Source organism: Eretmochelys imbricata, chromosome 11 (assembly GCF_965152235.1).
Source record: "Eretmochelys imbricata isolate rEreImb1 chromosome 11, rEreImb1.hap1, whole genome shotgun sequence".
Taxonomy (NCBI): domain Eukaryota; kingdom Metazoa; phylum Chordata; order Testudines; family Cheloniidae; genus Eretmochelys; species Eretmochelys imbricata.
In genome coordinates this window covers 67,991,884-68,011,976 of record NC_135582.1, presented here as the reverse complement: position 1 = coordinate 68,011,976, position 20,093 = coordinate 67,991,884, and the positions used below count along the sequence as shown (strand labels likewise).

At 41.8% G+C, this 20,093-nt stretch overlaps 1 protein-coding gene across 1 annotated transcript in view; it reads right to left on the bottom strand.

Annotated features, from left to right (window-relative positions):
- Window positions 1–341: 341 nt before the first annotated feature.
- The window catches only part of SPAG16 (sperm associated antigen 16), a 724,599-nt gene continuing 704,847 nt past the window's right edge, over window positions 342–20,093 (bottom strand). The window contains 1 exon segment of the mRNA XM_077830377.1: window positions 342–517. Within this exon segment, the coding sequence (XP_077686503.1) occupies window positions 342–517 (176 nt within the window).

Below are 20,093 nucleotides of genomic sequence, written 5' to 3'. Positions count from 1 at the left end.
ACTGGGGGGGGGGGTGTAGCCGAGCTCTTGTGGCTCTCGCTGTGTTACAGTCAAAACCGGCCTCCTTGCAATTCGTCTGGGCTGGCATTAGGCGTCATTGTAAAGCTACTTCTCCAGCAGCACCCAGAGGTTGCTCCCTGTGTTCAGAAAGACACACTTCAGCACAGAGAGACAGTCGGGATTTTATTGGGATCAAAGGCAGAGTTAGATGCATTTCACGCAAATTACAGCTCAGCCAACAATGAGGGCGAAGGCATTTAGCTAGTGGATCGCTGCTGGCATGGTGTCCAAGCATCTCCCCCCTCTCCCCCCAACCTGACATGACATCCAGGGGGGCTCACTCAGCTCCAGAGTCGAACAGTTCCATCCGAGCCCCCCGAAAGCAGGTGCTCCGCCTTGTGATCGAAGACAACGCTCTGCACCTCCTCCTCGTGGCCCACCAAGCTGGAAAGCTGCCCCGACTTGAGCTCCAGAGTCTTCACCGTGCCGTCGTTGCTTGCCAGGGCCACGACGTGACCTGGAATTCAGAGCAAAGTCATCAGAGTTCTAGAAGGCGACCTGGGGGAGCAAAGGCTCCAGCTGTGAAGTCTGATGCTGTGGACTCTTGCTTGAAATGCACCCACATCTAGCAGGCCACCCTGTCTGGCTCATCTCACTCCTTGAGAGGAAAGGGACATCCTTCAATAATAACAGAGGAGATTTCAGAGTGATTCAGTGAAGCTGAGGACCTGGACTTGCTGCTCATTGGGAAGGCAGCTATTCTATTTTAATTTTGGTTCAATGATTTAGGGCCAGATTCTGATACTCTGGCTGAGAAGCACTTTAGTCTACAGGTAGTTTCACTCAAACTAGTCAGCACTCCTGGATTAAGGTGCCATATCGCCCAAATGAACCAGAATCCAGCAGACATTAATGTTGATATTCCCAGCATAATAAATAAAGGTGCCTAGGTGAGTTTAGGCATCTAAATTCCATTGGACTTTAGCAGGAGTTGAGCACATAAGTCCCTTGGGTTCCAGTGAAAACTCCCAGCCTAATTAAACAGTCAATATAGAAGTGGATACAGCAGTTAAATGTGGGGCAGGGGGGAGAAGGGGGGCTTAAAGAATCCAAAGCTTCCTTGCACTTATTTTTAAAACAAGCAGTCTCTATATTTTATCAGTCCAAACAAGCCCAGTATGTATTTATAAGGTTATTATTTTGCAGTTGAAATAAAAAGCATGGCCAACAGCTGGTAAGTGATACATTTGAATCACCCCTTGTTTTCTCAGCCATCAGATGAAAGAAACTCTCTGCTTCGAAATTAACTGCAATAATCAGGATCTTCACATATGTCCGTACACACAAAACAATAACAGTACCCAACAACAACAAAATCAATACATTCATTTCAAGGCAGATATGGTCTGCTCAACAAAGCCATCATTGTATTTCAAGTCATGATTTGGGTCAAACACCTTTAGCTATTAGAGGCAGGTTCAATATACCCTCTGAATGATTATGGCCCTTTTTTATGTATTGGTACTTTTTTTTTTCCCCCTGAAAGCAAAGACATATCACCCATAGAAGCTGAATTAATGGTGACATTGACAAAGTCAATGCGGTATTGAAGCAAAAGTTTTTGAGGAAGAGTAGGGAAAACGGGTCCAAGTGTTGCCACACTTACTCCATGAATAGCTGATCAGGACTTAGGAGCGAACACAAGTGTGTGGGAAGAATCTGGCCCAAAAGAAAATGAAATTTTAATGATGATGAAGCCACAAGGATTTGTGTATCAGAATCTGATGTAAATTTTATCCTGGAAATATACTGTCCGTCCTTTCAGAATAATTCACGACAATGATGTCTCTTGTTATGCTCACCACAATAGGATGGCTTCATTTGACAGCGTATGAGGTAAACAAATGCCATTTTCTCCATTTATCAAGTGAAACATTCCAGCAAAATAATCTCAAAAATGCATTGAGAACATTTAATCACAGGTTATGCCTGGAGTGGTCATGGCTATTTGTACAAGAGGTGGAAGTATGGAAGTAGAGCTAACCATGATAAATATGCCTTATTTGCAAACCTTTATAACTACCGGGCTTCTTCATCTAAAACAAAGCCTGACACAGCAAAGATCTGTAGGATGGATTAGGGTGTCCAAAGCACCAGATGCGAATATTTATTATAAACTCTCTTTTAGCAAGTCTTTGCAAGTCTTTGCTGACAGAAGCATTACATATGGATTTCACTTGCAACCAGACTCTATAGGCAATTGCTGGGAGGTTTTCCCTAAGAGACAAACAAATGACTTTTAGCTCAGAGTCTTAACGTTGAAACAGCTGGGTAGGGAGTTACTGTCACATTTCATCTTTTTAAAACAGTAACAAATGCATATATTCAAAAGAGAGAGGATTTGGACAGTCCCAGTTAACGTTCGGAAAGTAAAATCCATCCAAATTGATATTTGAAACAATAAACTTATTTGTCTAGTTAAAATTCTCGCTGACTACTGTACAAGGGGAGTAGGACAGGCCCTAACAGTGCATCTTTATAACCTTTGCCAGCTAAATCATATGCCTGAAAGATACAGATATTTATGTTATTTGGTTGGGGTATGTGAATATCTGAAAATGTTAGTAAAATATAGTAACAATTAGCTAGATGGCGCAGTAGTGATCAAAGAAGTATGTGTCTGATAGCTAGTACTCTCTGGGAAAAATGTTTGGGGGTATGTAAGTGTTAGTGGAGAATGGTTCCTTTCACCCACCTTCAATGCTAGCCAATTTATGGCGCATTGCTATTGTGGACTATGAACAAAGCAACTTATTTGCTCTGGAGCAGAAGGGTGTATGAGTGAATGTGTGAGTGAGTGAAACAGCAAATGAGGAACAGAGGGCACATAATGGGAATGTCTCATTTTCATTACCCTTTATGTCAACACTGATCTACCTGCTCATGACGATTTGCTGATTATAAAGTAAATGTACTCCCTCCTTCCTGCCAAAACAAATTTTTTCTTGTTTCAAAGAAACAAAGGATCTGCTTGATTTTGAGATCCCAATGTCAGGAAGCAGGGCTAGCAAAGAGGATGGGAAAGCAACTGAGCACATTAGATCAGGAGTCACAGAGACAATAAGCATGGAAACTCAGGCTGCCATTTTTGCAGTCATTGCTCAAAGCAGTTATTTTTGCCTTCATCAGCAGTAATACTCATGAACAGATGGAGGGTACAGGATGGGCAGCTAGACAGTCAATGGCAGTAGAGTACTGGCCCTGGGGATGTGCTAGGAGTAATATGGCTCCAAAAGGGGCACTGCAAAATACTTTGAGACCTCTGGGGTCTGAACTCCGTCTACTCTAGCACTCACTCCACTGTTACTGCTAATGCAGCTACACTGTTCCTGCCTGTGACTAGAATAGGGGTAATTGTTCTTGTTCAGCTGACTGGTGTTAGCACCAATGTGAATCACTGTGCAGACAGAAGGCCACAGGAGATGGGCCAGTTCTTATGACCATGTTAGTTATACTTGCTCCTTGCTTTACAGTGGAAAAAAAATGCCAGAAGCCACTAGAGATCATAATGGTGGGACATATTCATAACATTCCCTGTTGCATATGTGTTTGGTGTCTGTTGTGTCTGTTCCTTCCCTCTCTACTGGCCAGCAGCATAGAGCTTAATTCCCCTTGTACAGACCATATAAGGGCTTGCAACAGATATATAATGTGTGGGAGTCTATGACTGTATGGTCACATTTCTTCTCTGTTCTTCCTTGACTTTTTCTGAGTGATTAGGGCCTTCTGAGCCTTTCCATCCAAATGCAGAATAAGGGAACAGAGCATATGGCCTCAGCAGCTGAATTAGCTATCTCCACACTGTTCCCAAATTCCAGTGTACAACAAGCGAAGAGCTGTTCTTGGACTCCAGTTGTAAGCTCCTGCATGGTAGCTTGTCATGCTGCCATTTACAGATTAGCCAAGATCTTTATTTTAGACACTGATTAATTACAAGCATAATCCTGAAGTTTTGGCCAGATCTATACCTGAAAAATGATAAAATCTTGAAGATCATTGCAATTCTCCCCTTGCCCTCTTATCAACATTGCCCTTTTAGAAAGACTGCACATACAAAACATACCCCTGGGTGTTCTCTCTTGAGAATAGAGGTGTAATATCAATCAGTTAGCACCTCAAAAGATGTTATAACTTTTTATTTTATGGGCCAGACCTCATTTGGTGTATGGCCATTGATGGAGTTATGCTGATTTATACCAGCTGAGGATCTGACCTTATAACTTAAGGAATATATGTAAGATTTTGGAGCTAGAGACGTTTTATACACATATGATAATAAGAGACGAACTTTTGATCTTTCGTACACTGATACAAATGAAGAGTAACTCCAGTGAAGTTTATGCACTGGGATAAAGCCAATATGAGTCCAAAGTCACGGCCATTATATGTTTAACTAAATTTGATTTTAAGTTCTACGGAAGCAGGGATCTGTATTTTTATTTCCTTGACTATAAAGAGCCATAAACACCAATGATGCTAAGTAAATAATAATAACAATAATGAAACCACTTTATATAAATACAGTATGAAATCCATCTCATGATATGAATTGTTGGCTACATGTAAAATAGTGCTGAAGCAGTTTAATTTAATTTGTTACTGCATGACAGATTTCTTCAGAATACAAAACTAGACAAGATTAATTTGCTGGGCTGATAAAGCCAAATTACCGAGGGTAGAGGGAACAAGACCTGTACTTGTCAAAGGACAAAAAAATTGACAATTCATATTCCAGGAGATCCTAATAGAAATCACAGCAATGATTACCAGCTGTCTTTGTAAAATGAATTCGGAGCGAAGCTCTGCCAAGACAACATTAGGCCACGCTTTACGATGCGACGTATCCAAGTATCCATAAACAATGCCATTTTTGCAATGGAATAGCCTAAAAAGCAGACTGTTTTACTGATATTTGGCTTTGACATTTGATAAATCATGTTGACCGAAGCCTTAGATTTTTTGTTATTAAAGGAACAAGTCACAATCCCAAAGGCTGTTTTGCAGTTAATGTATCAAACAGAAACTGAGCCCGCCGTAGAAAACACTCCAACAGATCTAACCTAATTTGCTTTCTACTTCCCTACTAAATCCTGCTATAGGCTTAGACTATTATGGCTAAATGTCCACGACAAACCAAAGACAAATGAAGGGCTGGTTGATTGGAATCATAAGATAATATTTATGTTGAAGCACTGGATTTTTCTTCAGGCAAATGAATGTAGAAATTATACATCTAATTTAATTATTGAATACTCTGAATATTTCTGTTTTAGCAGGACCAAGCTGCCTAGAGCCTCTACAGAATTTTGGTAGGATGAATGCTAAATGCCACACGCAAATCAACCAACCAACCAACTACTTAATGTTTCCTATTAGACTGAGACATTAGTGCTGATAAACCAGAATATAAATAGCATTATTTCTGTCTTTAATTCAATTATTTGTGTAGACCCAGTATTAATTCTTTGGCTTATTTGTGGAACAGAACAAGAAATGCATACAAAAATCATGTAAAACTCTCCCTCAGCCTTTATTCATATAAGTAGTCAATACTTATATTGACTATTCATGAAAATGAAGAATACAAGACTTGGATCATTGTTTCTAATGAAAGAAGGAGGTAATAAAATAATTATATTTCTCACTGAAAACAAACCAAGAGCAACAGGTTTCCCAATTTAACACCATCAGCTCTGCTTAAAACTGTAAGCAAAGAATTCTTCAAAGAAACAAACCCAGTCATTTCATATTTCATTCAAATTACAGGTGTCTTGCATGAATTTTAGCTATTTTGTTTATCGTTGCTGCACAGGGAAGAAGCCTGAAACTATTACAACAAGCAGGAAACTATTGTGTGTAGCATAGATGAAATAACATGTCATAGACAGAAAGCAAAGCTTTGATCAATCTGAAAATGATTTTTATACACATCAGAACCAATTCAAAGCAATTCTCCGGGATCAATATAGATAGACAGACATGCTTCTCAGCATTTATTACCTGTGGAGGGAATTATTGATTACCTCCATTGATTTCTTCTATGGATGTGGAGAGGCATCTGTTGTTTTTCCAGAAAGATGCCTCAAAGTGAAAAGTGTCAAGAAACTACTTATATTTTAAGGATTTACATTAATGGTTCAAGCAGTGTCATTACTCAGGACTTTGCAACCCCATTCAAAGAGAGGTGAAATATAATTTAGCTTATTTTTAGCACATGATTGTTAGTCAATACGATGTATTGTAAGAGAAGTTGCTTTGAAACCTTACTTGCAACTCATCTTTTAAAGTACACATTGTACCAAATACGTTTTCACAGCCTGTCCCCTTTGTAAAGCATTCCTTTTGTCAAAAGCATTTGGTAAAAAAGGGGGAGAAAAGGGAGAGGCTAAATTCCTTGCTGGTGTAAACAGCTGAAATTTCACTGAAGTCAATGGAGCTACAACAATTTACATCATCATTATTATATCCTATATTACAATAGTGCCTAGAGGATGCAATCACGGATTGAGTCCCCATTGTGCTAGGCACTGTACAAAAAGATGGTCCCTTACGCAGTTTGCAACCCAACTCAAAGACTAGAAACAACAGGTGGCCAATGGATCGGGCAGTACAAGGTAAAATGGGACAACTGTAAATATAATAATCTGTGGTCAGACGGCCTACCCATTGCCAAATGCCTTGTAGGCATCATCGTAGGAGGAAAGGACTTGGCTCTAAATTTACAGATCCTTACCTGCTGTGAATTTGAGGAGCTGATTGAAGCCAATTTACATCAGCTGAGGATCTGGCCCACAAAGTTTAAATTTAGTGTGACATCGCACAAGCACTTATTTTGGGGAACTTTTGGGGAGTAGGAATTAATGGAAGGGAAGGCATCCGAACACACCTGTGACTTTACAGGCAAATGAAGGGCTAGCCTCAGTCAGAGTAGATAAAATGTTTAACAGCTGTTGCAAAGTGTGATTGTAGTGGCTGTAGATAAAATTGTTCATTACTGTCATACCATGCAGAATGTTATTTACCAAGCAACTGATTTGCACCATACGAAAGATGTTTTATATATGTTTTTGTTCTATAAACAGCTTTCAACAAATACAGTAATTATTTCTTGTCTTCCAAACATAAACTATGTTTTGCTTAGGAATGCACTTCTTTGACATTGCTATAATCCCTAAATTCTAGCAGTACATGAATAAATCCTTTGAAACACTCTTCTCTTGCTAGTAACAACACATACCCCTTCCCCTCACCCACACAGAGCTTTTAGTTAAGTTTTTCACAAGAGAGAATGAAGAGGAATGTTCTCAAGAAGGTGCTAATTCATATGGAATAATTGACAAAATATTATAGTAACTCGGTCCAAGATAATTGGGAAAGAAAGAAAGGACTTCAAGACTTTGCTGACACAGGGAATGGTTTTTAATCAGTTGTTACTGAACTAACTTAGTTCCTGTTAAGAAATCACTGATTTTTCTCTCAGAAATAGTTAAGTCAAAGACGCTAGAGATCTGGCAATGTGCATTAGGAAAAATTACAATTATCTACAAGCACTTAAACTGCTGAGTCATCTTATTGATGCAAAATGTCCCATTGAATTCAATGCGATTACTCTCATGCGTAAGTGTTTGCAGGATCAGGGTCTTACTTTGCAAATAGAGAAATTTTATTGTGATTCTGTATTTTTTATTGTTTTCAGATAAACCAATTGCAAAACGCATAAAGGGAGAAGGAGACAATCAACAGAAAGAAAGTAGAAATACACAGAGTCCCAGGCTCAGGAAGGTACTTAAGGCCTAACTTTAAGCACATGAGTTGTGGTAGGTAGGGGCTTCTTACTATGGACAGATCCACTTTTATTTGGTTCTTTAATTGGACTGAAACTGTTGGAGCCTTGTAAGGGGAAATTTAGCTTTTTATGGTTGACTGAGGGTATATAAAGGCAGGACCCTTTAGGAAAAATCCTAAAGGAAAAATCATGGAGCAGGTCCTCAAAGAATCAATCCTGAAGCACTTACATGAGAGAAAAGTGATCAGGAACAGTCAGCATGGATTCACCAAGGGAAGGTCATGCCTGACTAATCTAATCGCCTTCTATGATGAGATTACTGGTTCTGTGGATGAAGGGAAAGCAGTGGATGTATTGTTTCTTGACGTTAGCAAAGCTTTTGACACGGTCTCCCACAGTATTCTTGTCAGCAAGTTAAAGAAGTACGGGCTGGATGAATGCACTACAAGGTGGGTAGAAAGTTGGCTAGATTGTCGGGCTCAACGGGTAGTGATCAATGGCTCCATGTCTAGTTGGCAGCCGGTGTCAAGTGGAGTGCCCCAGGGGTCGGTCCTGGGGCCGGTTTTGTTCAATATCTTCATAAATGATCTGGAGGATGGTGTGGATTGCACTCTCAGCAAATTTGCGGATGATACTAAACTGGGAGGAGTGGTAGATACGCAGGAGGGCAGGGATAGGATACAGAAGGACCTAGACAAATTGGAGGATTGGGCCAAAAGAAATCTGATGAGGTTCAATAAGGATAAGTGCAGGGTCCTGCACTTAGGACGGAAGAACCCAATGCACAGCTACAGACTAGGGACCGAATGGCTAGGCAGCAGTTCTGCGGAAAAGGACCTAGGGGTGACAGTGGACGAGAAGCTGGATATGAGTCAGCAGTGTGCCCTTGTTGCCAAGAAGGCCAATGGCATTTTGGGATGTATAAGTAGGGGCATAGCGAGCAGATCGAGGGACGTGATCGTCCCCCTGTATTCGACATTGGTGAGGCCTCATCTGGAGTACTGTGTCCAGTTTTGGGCCCCACACTACAAGAAGGATGTGGATAAATTGGAAAGAGTCCAGCGAAGGGCAACAAAAATAATTAGGGGTCTGGAACACATGACTTATGAGGAGAGGCTGAGAGAACTGGGATTGTTTAGTCTGCAGAAGAGAAGAATGAGGGGGGATTTGATAGCTGCTTTCAACTACCTGAGAGGTGGTTCCAGAGAGGATGGTTCTAGACTATTCTCAGTGGTAGAAGAGGACAGGACAAGGAGTAATGGTCTCAAGTTGCAGTGGGGGAGGTTTAGGTTGGATATTAGGAAAAACTTTTTCACTAGGAGGGTGGTGAAACACTGGAATGCGTTGCCTAGGGAGGTGGTGGAATCTCCTTCCTTAGAAGTTTTTATGGTCAGGCTTGACAAAGCCCTGGCTGGGATGTTTTAATTGGGGATTGGTCCTGCTTTTGAGCAGGGGGTTGGACTAGATGACCTCCTGAGGTCCCTTCCAACCCTGATATTCTATGATTCTATGATTCTATGACTCAGATTTACTAGACTCAACTATTCAGGGAAGAGAACTGTAACAGGAATTAATACCAGAGAAAAAAATACTTTTAGGCAAATTCCTCAATAGAAATTTAGGAATGTGTAGGGGGCTTTTAGCGAAGCATTGAATGATCCACCTTGTCGCGGTGATGGGTCATCAGGACAGAGTGATGGTGCTGCATCAGAATTGGGGACATCGGTTCCACATCAGCTGGTTATACTTCAGTCCCTTTGCATGGAGGGTTGTCCCTAGCAAGAGATGAGCTTACTATAGGATATATCCATAAGCATTTAGTTTTTGGAGAGTAAGGGATCTGGTCAGCATTTGGCAAATTTAAATGGAGCACACTGTTTAGCTCTGATTATGCTTCTATAAAGAAAACTTGACCTAGATGGAGAGGCATTCTTTCCAAAGCTTGAACAGTTCTCAGAACTTGACAAATTGCTTTTTGGTAAAAAAAATATATATATATCACTGGAAAATTACTCAAAGCAGAGAAAGCAGGTATCTGATAGGAGAAAATCCTTTATCCAAAGAGACTTATAAAAGACTTTACAAGATCCTGGACAATTAGTGTACAGTTATTTTTCAGCTGAACATGAATTTGTTTAAATTAGATTTTATTTGGCCTTTTGGTGGTATTTATTGTTTTCAAACTGGTTGCTTCTTAAGAAAAGAAAAGTGGAATATGTTGGAGGACAGTTTTTAGATGTCACTTTTCAAGTGAAGTTGTGAAGACACATTCACCATTCAGCACTAGATCTAGAAGGATGAGCTCATGGCTCACTTTCTACAAACAACCAGTTCTATCTCTTATCTATGAATGGCAGTATTTCATTATCTTTTCTATCCACGTGGAAGAAAAACAAATTGTATTTGCATCTAGTAGGAATAACTTTGTCTAAATATCAATTTTATATATTTATATACGTGCATGTATGGTCACCTGTGCAACTGAGTTTACCAGAATATAAGATTAAGTACATGGCAGATGGCATTCTGGTAAACAGTGAAAAGATCATTAACTCTGCTTAGAATTTCCTAACAGCAGGTAATTGAAGAGAGCAAACATACGTGAGGATTTATAGCCATTTATGTTTAGTTTGTGAAAGTGTTTGGGGTGGAATATCTGGTACTCTTCAATTGCTGTAGTACAAAGAGGGTATTTTCATGGAGAAGATAAAAAGTGCACTATTGAGAAAATAGGATGGAATAGGATCCAATAATGACTTCACACTGCCTTGGTCTCCGATGTTGTCTCTTAGGCCCAGCTGTTCTGGTAGTAACCACACACAGGAGTTATCCTTAAGCTGAAAAAAATAACAGATCAAGGGTTGGGATATTCAAAGGGACCTAAGGGAGTTGGGCACCCAATTTCCATTGATTTTCAATAGCAGGTAGGTGTCTAACCTATCAAAGCACTTTAACAAGGTGAATTTGGAGAGGTAAACTACAGAAGCCACTGAAATAGAGCAAGAAACGGATCATCAGAGAAATGAATAGTTTTTAGTTTTTTGGTAGCGATTAGTTAGAACTGTATGTCAACTAAGTGGCATTTCACCTGTACAGTGTCCACTGGCATAAACTAATTCAATCTGTTCATCTTATTTCTCAAAATGTTATGGTGATGTATGTATACATATAAAGTTGCTGGGTTTGGGTGCATTGAGAAGTAAGGAGGCTTTTTATTTTTGCGATGGGGATCTCAGCAGAGAAGAAGTGTGGGAGAGTGCCCGCTCTTGCTTTGGGCGACTCAGGAAGATCCTAGTTTCTTTGCATATTGACAGGCATGACTGACACAATTTCTGCACACTTGGAGTGAAATATTTTTCTTGGACAGAAAGGTCAGCAGTTTTATCATGCACAGACCTGGGGGACTGATAGCCAGACATTTGAAATTGGCTGTTAAAGCCACTGTAGTGTTACCTCTGTATCTGGCAATTGCCACTGGAGTACTGTGACCAGTTCTGGGGTCCACAATTCAAGAATGATGTTGATAAATTGGAGAGGGATTGAGTTTAACAAAGAGAAGGCTAAGGGATGACGTGAACAGCCTGGAAGTACCTACATAGTGGAACAGAAATTTGATAATAAAGGGCCAGTCTGGCAGACAAAGGTATAAAACGATCCAATGGCTCCAATTTAACAGTGAAGTTAATGAACCATTGGAACAACTTACCAAGGGTACTGGTAAATTCTCCATCACTGGAAATATTTAAATCAAGATTGGATGTTTTTCTAAAAAAATATGTTCTAGTTCTAACAGGAATCAATTCAGGGAAGTTCTCTGGCCTGTGTTATATGGGTCAGACTAGATGATCACAGTGGTCCCCTCTGGCTTTATAATCTGTGAATCTAAACATCGGACTGGCCCAATAGACATTGGTAATGATCGCACATTTGTCGGAATATTAATGATATTACGATGCTGAGTCAATGGGAAGCAGTACGAAGACATGTCAGAGTAAGGACTCGATCAATAATTGTGGTCTGAGGAACTTCAGAGAATGTGATGTTAATAACATTGCTGCTATAGCCGGCAGGGCAAGGAGATGACAAGAAAATGTCAAATGTTAAAATTCTGCAAGAGTGAAAGGTGACTGCAGAAATGAGTAATGATCAGTATAATCTGCTGATCTTCACAAATGAATTAATTATCATAAAATTATCTAAATGAGGTCCTAAATGAAACTCCATTCGCAGGGACATTTTCCACAATAATTTCTGATCAAGTGGAAAGTATCCGAATTACTGTTAGGGTTCAAGTTAAACCATCACTTTTAATAACAATTTTTATTCTTCTATTAAAATTGCACAAATGAAATTTCAATTTAAATGAATAAATACTGGACATTGCGCAATACCTTCTCCAAAATGTGTTAGTTACTTCTTTGATAGTTCAAGCAACTTTCCTACAACAGTCTGGGAGAAACAAACCCTGATGTGAAATATGTTAACTAAAACATCTTACCTTATCTTTCTAAGTGTTCTGGGAAACCTAGAATAATGTAAGTGATAGCAAAGTGCATGTTACAAATTGGAATTTACACTGGACTTCTTTAGAATTGGGATGCAAAATGGCCTACACTATTAGAGGTCAGTATGATGTCCAGCTAAAAGATCAGGGCATTCATATTATTCCAGTTGCAAGAATTCTATCTTTTTTTTACTGGCCTAAGAAAGGGGTTAAATATCTCAATATATAGACATAGATTTTCTGTCATTTCACAATGCAATATTTCTGTTGCGTTTTATAAACAATAGAAAGACAGCAAGATATTCAAAAACCTGTCTCTGTCTAATAGAAACACAATTTTCAGAAGCACTAGTAGAATATAAAATAACCCTCTTTTTTATTAATATTCTACTCCTCTCTCTCTTTTTGGAAGCCTGCAGTCATTCAATACAAGCCTCTCTGATCCTCCTTTCTTTCTCAAGTGATAATATGGATATGCAAGAGGAGTACGAGATCAGACCAGGATGTAAGTAATGACTTGTTTTCCCCATGGATCCCCGTATCTGTCATCTATTCAACCTTATCATTAGCTTAAAGAATGAAGGGCCAGATTTTTAATGGGATTTAGGTACTTTAAGATGCAGACGGGTGCCTAGTGAATTTTCAAAAAGACTTAGGCATCTAACTACCATATTTCCATTGAAATCATGGGAATTAGAGATGTGGGCACTTCTGAAAATACCACTGGATGCCTAAACACCTTTAAAAATCTGGCCCCCATTAGCCAGTGTCCACTACTGAACCTGGATCTTCATGGCAGGGTGCAGTCTCTAACACTGAGGTAATGCACTTCTTGTCTCTACTGTACTTCTAACTGGTTGTAATTAACACCTTCCTCTCTAATACAATTCCCTTGGCTCCTAGAAGAAACTTATAGAGTGCACTGAGCCTAATGACATTTCAGATGTGGTGCTCATTTATGATGAAGGATGCGTGAGATTAAAGTGGAATCAGGTGGTCGAGAGTTGTTGTCAGTTGTTCTGCAGGCGTGGATGTCAAGCTCAATTTTAGTCTTATAAGAATTTAAACTCATTGTAATCAGATGCATATAAATGACCTCAGGTGAAAAGGAGTTTGGAAAAAATAAACATTTTGCTTCACCTCACAAGTTGCAACCTTCGCTCCCAAACATTTTTACCCTGGAGTACGCGCATAGAATAAAGCACTTGTGTTCTCCTCGGGCTGGATTATAGAGGAAGCTGCTGATAAACACATGTTTTGAGCTCTAATGCTTCTAGTATTCATCTTCCATTTGCATCAAATTAGCTGATGAAACAATTCCATTTTGGCTATTAAGTTACTTTGCAAGACCAGAAGTAAATGAATAAAGACGGAGATCGTTATTCATCAGGTTGATCTTGTGTTTAAGGAATGGGATTGAAATACAGAAGACCTTGGTTCAATGCCTGGTTCTGCTACAGACTTCTTGTGTGTCCTTGGGCCAATAACTTATTCCTCATCTGTAAAATGGAGATAAAAATGCTCCCTTTCTCAGATGTTTTGTCCCTTTCGATTGAAAGTTATTCAGGGCAGGAACAGTATCTTACTCTGTTTGTTCAGTATCTAGCACAATGGAGCCCCAAACTGCATTGAAACCCTGAGATGCTACTGTAGTATAAATAAATCATAATAATTGGTTTAAGAGGTTTCTTTCATGTAGATTATTACGAAATGATTGGCACCTAAATGTTTTGCCCTGTAAACAACTAAAATGTGTTTTACCGTGATAGTGAAAGAACACAGATTTAGAAACTGGGTTTAATAAAACGTTTTCCAGGGAAAAACTTAAAACAGAGGCTCTGCCCTTAACATAAGCATGTTATTGTCAACAGTGGCGCAAGGCGGAACCAGGGAAGGAGATGCGGCTTGTTCTTTTACCTACACATTCCTACTACTGTCATTTTTCAGGTTTGTCATATTCACTGTCTTGACAGTGCAAACACTATTCTGTAAAATCTGTCAAAGAGGCCAGTTGATTTCCTATATCTTCTGATGCTTGCAGCTCTTTAATATCAGGCTGTCAGAACACCTAAGAGAAAGACAGGTGCTCACTTGTTCAGTGCTGTTACTGTGACTGCCATCACACATACTTTAATCATTAGCCTTATACTATGAAATTCTGACTTTTATACCCTTGGAGTTCCATGCTATAAAATGATACTAGCATAAATCTATCTTATGGGTCAGCTAGCTCACTTGCCCAGGGAACTATATTTATAAAATGAATCCTTTGTATTTTATGATCTGTATATTATTTTTTCTAAAATTTTCTTCTGTGATCTGTTACTTTCCTTGTTGTTTTTTGTAACTCTTTATTGAATTTATGATACCCACGGGTGAAACTCAGTTGGGTAACAGTCTTCTCTATCTTAAACCAAGGTAGATTAGGCACAGTCATGAGCAATGGGTAGAGCACCAACCCAAGAGTAGCCCTGGAAGGCCCTGGACTCAGAGAAACCTCTCTTAAGCCACATCTCCTTCCCTGGTTCCTCCTTGCACCATGCTTATCAGCAGCACAAAGCCACACCCCCTGTGCAGGCTCAGCTCTTCTGGTCAATGAGGAGGGGTGCATTCAAAGCACTACCCATTCCTAACCCAGGTGTTCCGGGGGGGAGTAAGTAGGACCCTCTTCTTCCATGGAGGATAGGTCCATCAGTGGCTATTAGCCAAGATGCAACCCCATTCTCTGGGTGTCCCTAAGCCAGTGACTACCAGATGCTAGGACTGGACAACAGGTGATGAATCACTCGATAATTGCACTGTTCTGTTCATTCTCTCTGAAGCATCTGGCTGCTGTTGAAAGACAGGATACTGGGCCACTATGATCTGACCCACTGTGGTCATTTTTATGTTCTTATGTTTCATGAAACCTTCCACACCTGAACTGTTACCCCATATATTGTATCTGAGTTGAATTTTAAGTGCTTTGAAGCAGGCACTGTGTATTTTTGTGTGCGCTCTACAAAATGCTGCATATTTAGCTTTCAGACCTGAATGAGTACTATTACAAATACTGAAGCATTTTTCCTTATTGAAGTGCAGTAATATCAAGGTATAGCCAGAACAATTGTAACAATTCTCAAATTAGTTATTGGGGTGCAACATGCACTTGTAACACACAAGTTCTTTTTCAGGTGGTTGCTTTGAATTAATTAAGAAGATGAAATTGATAAATCACACAGAGAAGCTTTATAAGCTTTTGATAACTGTGACAGGGTGCTGAGTGAGAAGCACTTAGTCAGCATCTGCCACTCCAGCCCCAATCAAAGGGAATGGATTGGGGCTGGTTGGATAGCCCTGTGTCTGCCTGGTAATGGGCAGCACCTGCCAGCCTCCTTAGCCAGGGCTATAAAGGCTGAAAGGAAGCCAGAAGAAGGGAGGAAGAGAAAGGCCAGGCACAGAGTGAGGTGGGAGACTTCTGGTCTGTTGCTGGCCAGGCCTGCATTTGGCAAAGTTGGCTGTGAAACCTGTACATAGGTGGAAAGTGGTGGCGGGAAAACAACTGTAAATAAAGAACTCTGATATTGATCAAGCTGAGGCATTCCTGACTGATTGGAGAGGGCAACAGGGGCTGAAACTAGAGGGGTCCAGTGTGAGACACGCTACATGTGGGGGCTTGTCTGGGATCTGAAGCCAGCACAAGAGTTTGGTGGCCCGGAGATGGAGGGAACCCTGCAGTAGCTAGCAAAGCAACAGGAGGAGATGCAGAAGGCACTGCAAGCCTTCCAGCACTCCCACCAGCGTGAGAGGCAGGCCTTACTTGCCTGGCAGGCGAAGCAACAGAAAACTCTCCAGGACTTTACAAAGGAGCAGGCCAATGTGCAGCAGCAGCTCCTACAAGACTGGTGAGACCCCCGGGAGGTGAGGGCACCCGCACAACAGTGTTAGGCCTATGTAAGATGGGCCGGCCGATGACCCGGATGCCTTCCTTTGTGCCTTGGAGTGGGTAGCCATGGTCGCCGGATGGGATAGGGCAACCCGGGCCCTACGACTGGCTCCCCATCTGGCCAGCGAGGCTCAAGCTGCCTGTATGGTGCTGAGCAATGACCAGGCCAAGGACTATAAGGCGCTAAAGGCGGCTGTCCTAGCCCACATAGGGCTGTTGGTGGAGAAATACTGGCAGAAATTTCGGTCAGCCTGGTGGAAGCTGACAGGCTGGGCCACGCATTGGTTGCAGCTGGATACCCAAACAGTGGGGGAAATCATGGATCGGGTGATCCTCGAACAGTTTTTACGGGGCCTCCCAGAGAGCATGAGAGTCTGGGTCAGGTGACACCAGCCAGGCACAGTGCAGGCAGCCATTAAGTTAACGGAGGAGTGCATGGAGGTGGACTTCCCCCGAAAGGAGGGTCGGACCTGAGTGGGGAAAAAAAGCCTGAGAAACTGCCCCCGGGAAGGCCCGGAAAGGAACTAGGAGGAGACCGGGGAGCCCCCAGTCGCCCTGGACAGCTCGTGTACCAGTACATAAAAAGGGGGACTGCCTGGAGATGGACTGTGGCCTAGCTGAGTTTTGCGGCTGGACTAATGTTGGAGGGCAGGGGAACGGGCGAGGACTAGCCACCATTCCGGTGTGAGTGTGAAGGAAGCTCCAGAGGGGCCTGGTAGACACAGGCTCGAACTGCTCGCTTATCTAGAGGGGGCTGGTAAAGCCACATTGGCTTATCCCTGGGGCAAGGATAAAGCTCAAATGTATCCACGGGGATTAGAAGCACTGCCCCATGGCACAGGTGCCCCTGGAAGAACAGGGCAGATTTGCCTGGAAACAGGTTGGGGTAGTGTAGGGGTTACTGTACCAAGTGGTACTGGGGACAGACTGGGCCCCCCACCCAAAAGGGAAAGGAGACAGTGGGAGGAAACCCAACAGCAGGAAAAAGGGAGGGACCCCACAGAAGGGAGGAGAACCCCCTACACTAGTGGACACCGGTGAGGGGGAGGACCACAGTCCCCAGGGAAAACAAGGAACAAGCCTTAGACAACAGAGCACAAATAGGGAAGGAAAAGGAGCAGAGGCCAAGGAGTGCCTCAGAATAGAACCCCCAGGTAAGAAGGCCAGGGCCCCACTGGGGAGGGTAGCAGAACCTGAGGCCCTGGGTGTCCTGGAGGAAGGCCAGACTAACCCTGATCCCCTGCCAGGGGAAAAAGGGGAGCAGCCGGGAGAACAAACCCAAGGTTGTGACTGGTGTGAAGATCTATGGGTGGCAATGGACTTGTGGGGCCGTCCCTCCCCCCAGTGTGCATTGTGTGGGTGGGGGATGAACGATGACCCCGGAGATCACCCAGTGGGAAGAGAGGGACTCCCCCGGAATAACCCCCCAGTACAGGGAGAAGAGGCTGGGCTAGGCCAAACCTAGCGGTTGCTTAAGGGGAAAGGTGTGTGACAGGGTGCTGGGTGAGAAGCACTTACTCAGCCTCTGCCACTCCAGCCCCAATCAAAGGGGAATGGATTGGGGCTGGTTGGACAGCCCTGTGTCTGCCTGGTAATGGGCAGCAGCTGCCAGTCTCATTAGCCAGGGCTGTAAAGGCTGGCAGGAAGCCGGAAGAAGTGGGGAAGAGATAGGTCAGGCACAGAGGGAGGTGGGAGCCCTCTGGTCTGTTGCTGGCCAGGCCTGCACTTGGAAAGTTGGCTGCGAAACCTGTACATAGGTGGAAAGTGGTGGCAGGAAAACAACGGTAAATAAAGAACTCTGGTGTTGCATCAAGCTGAGGCGTTCCTAACTGAATGGAGAGGGCAACAGGGGCAGAAACCAGAGGGGCCCAGCGTGCTCCTTGCTACAATAACACAGACAAATGTAACTGAAATCTTTGAAAAATCAGTATACATAAGTATAAAAATAAGGTAAGTACAGTAAAGTGGCTTCCTGCACTGTTCATACTTACAATCTTACATTGTGCATAGTTACAACCTTCTGGAGACCTTTAGAAACAAAGATGGAAGAAAATATAAGTGGAGATCACCCCAAGAAGAAAGTGCTGACCTAGGCTTCCTACCTGGCTGTCCCATGTCATCCCCATGTCCTAACAGGCTGGATAACCACATCATTTATACACCTTTTCCTATTCCACCCATGCACATCTGGGACCATATCTGATGAGGTTTCGGACCCTGCCCATGTGTGATATTCTGGCTAACCATAGTTAAACTTCCGACCATTATCACCCTCATTTGTGTCAATTAACGTCCCAATAATTTTGATATGTCAATGCAGTTAGCTCCATAGTTACTTTATTGAAAAAGTTCCCTACAAGTAGGGTGACCAGATGTCCCGTTTTCAAAGGGACAGTCCTGTTTTTTGGGACTTTTTCTTATATAGGCGCCTATGTCCCTTTTTTCACAGTTGCTATCTGATCATCCTACCTACGAGGCTATTGGATGTTCATTTCTGGGTTACCTCTTTATCACGCAATGCATTGCTAACCTATCACAGGAGACACATTGGAAAGTTTTATAACATTAGATCAAACACATAATACTCTTGCTAGCTTATACCAACTGCCAACTTCTACTGGGCCTCACTTTAAACCCTTAACACTTAATGCTGAAGACATTTAGCAGGCCTATTTTTAAAACACGTATTTTGGTTCTTCTGTTTGCTGTTATAGCTTCAATCGCTTCCATTTTGATTTCTATACACATGCTAAGCAGATAGATTACATTTTACATATCAGGTCAGGGGTCAACAGTCAACAAAATAAATGGACTGCTGTACATTCCTATGAACATTCGGCCCAGCATATCCTAATTAGGTACGTGGGAATCGTTTCTAAGCTTGCAGTTAGTCCTGACTATTTTATAAACCCCCTGTCCAATGCAAATTTTAAACTTTTTAAAGAAAATAAAGCAACCCAAATATAAACATACACCACCACCACCACAAACAACCCTGCCCTGTCTACTGTTTTGAACTAACTACGGATCAGTCCACAAATAGTGTGTTAATTGTGAGCACCGCCAAAGTCACCGCTTTCTGGAACTGGAGCAATTACATTCTCCAATTTTCATGACATGAAAATGAAAGCCCGAGTCACTTCTTTATCTACTGCTGTGTTACAGGAAGAACACACACATATATGGGTAATGTACACACTGTCATTCCAAGAAAAGCCAAGGCTGTGTGCGAAGAGCATGGTTATTACACGAGCCCAGCAAAAGAAACAGACATCCTGTGTGCTTTCCCCTTCTTTGCAGAAAAGGCCTTCATAAATTCTTCTCTGGCAAACAAGAGGCAATGATGTTACTACAGAATTGATGGGAAGCATATGTTTCATGTAGAGGAAGACAACGATTCAAGTAGGTGGTGCACACAGTGATCATCATATTGAAAAAGCTGCTGGTTTAAAGCAGATGAGGCTTGTGCTCTGATATATATAATTTTTTCCTTCTGAATTCTATTCATAAGATGATATGAAAAACATTTCTCAGGTAACAAGACATTCCTAAAAGCAACTAATGTTCAATGTTTAATTCATCACTGAATTATCTTGAAATAGATTAGACATTAAACAATATGAAATTTCCATCAAACAACACTTTTGCTGTGTCTCCTTTTCTTCCCATTATAAATGAGCCTTGAGTCCCACTGTCATAGGGCCAAGTCCGCAGTAAGGGCAAATCCACATAGTTTCATTAACTTCATCTCTTTCTTTTAAGAGAGCCCTGAGCTACAAAGTTTGGGTCCAAATCCAGACCTGGACTCACCCAAACTT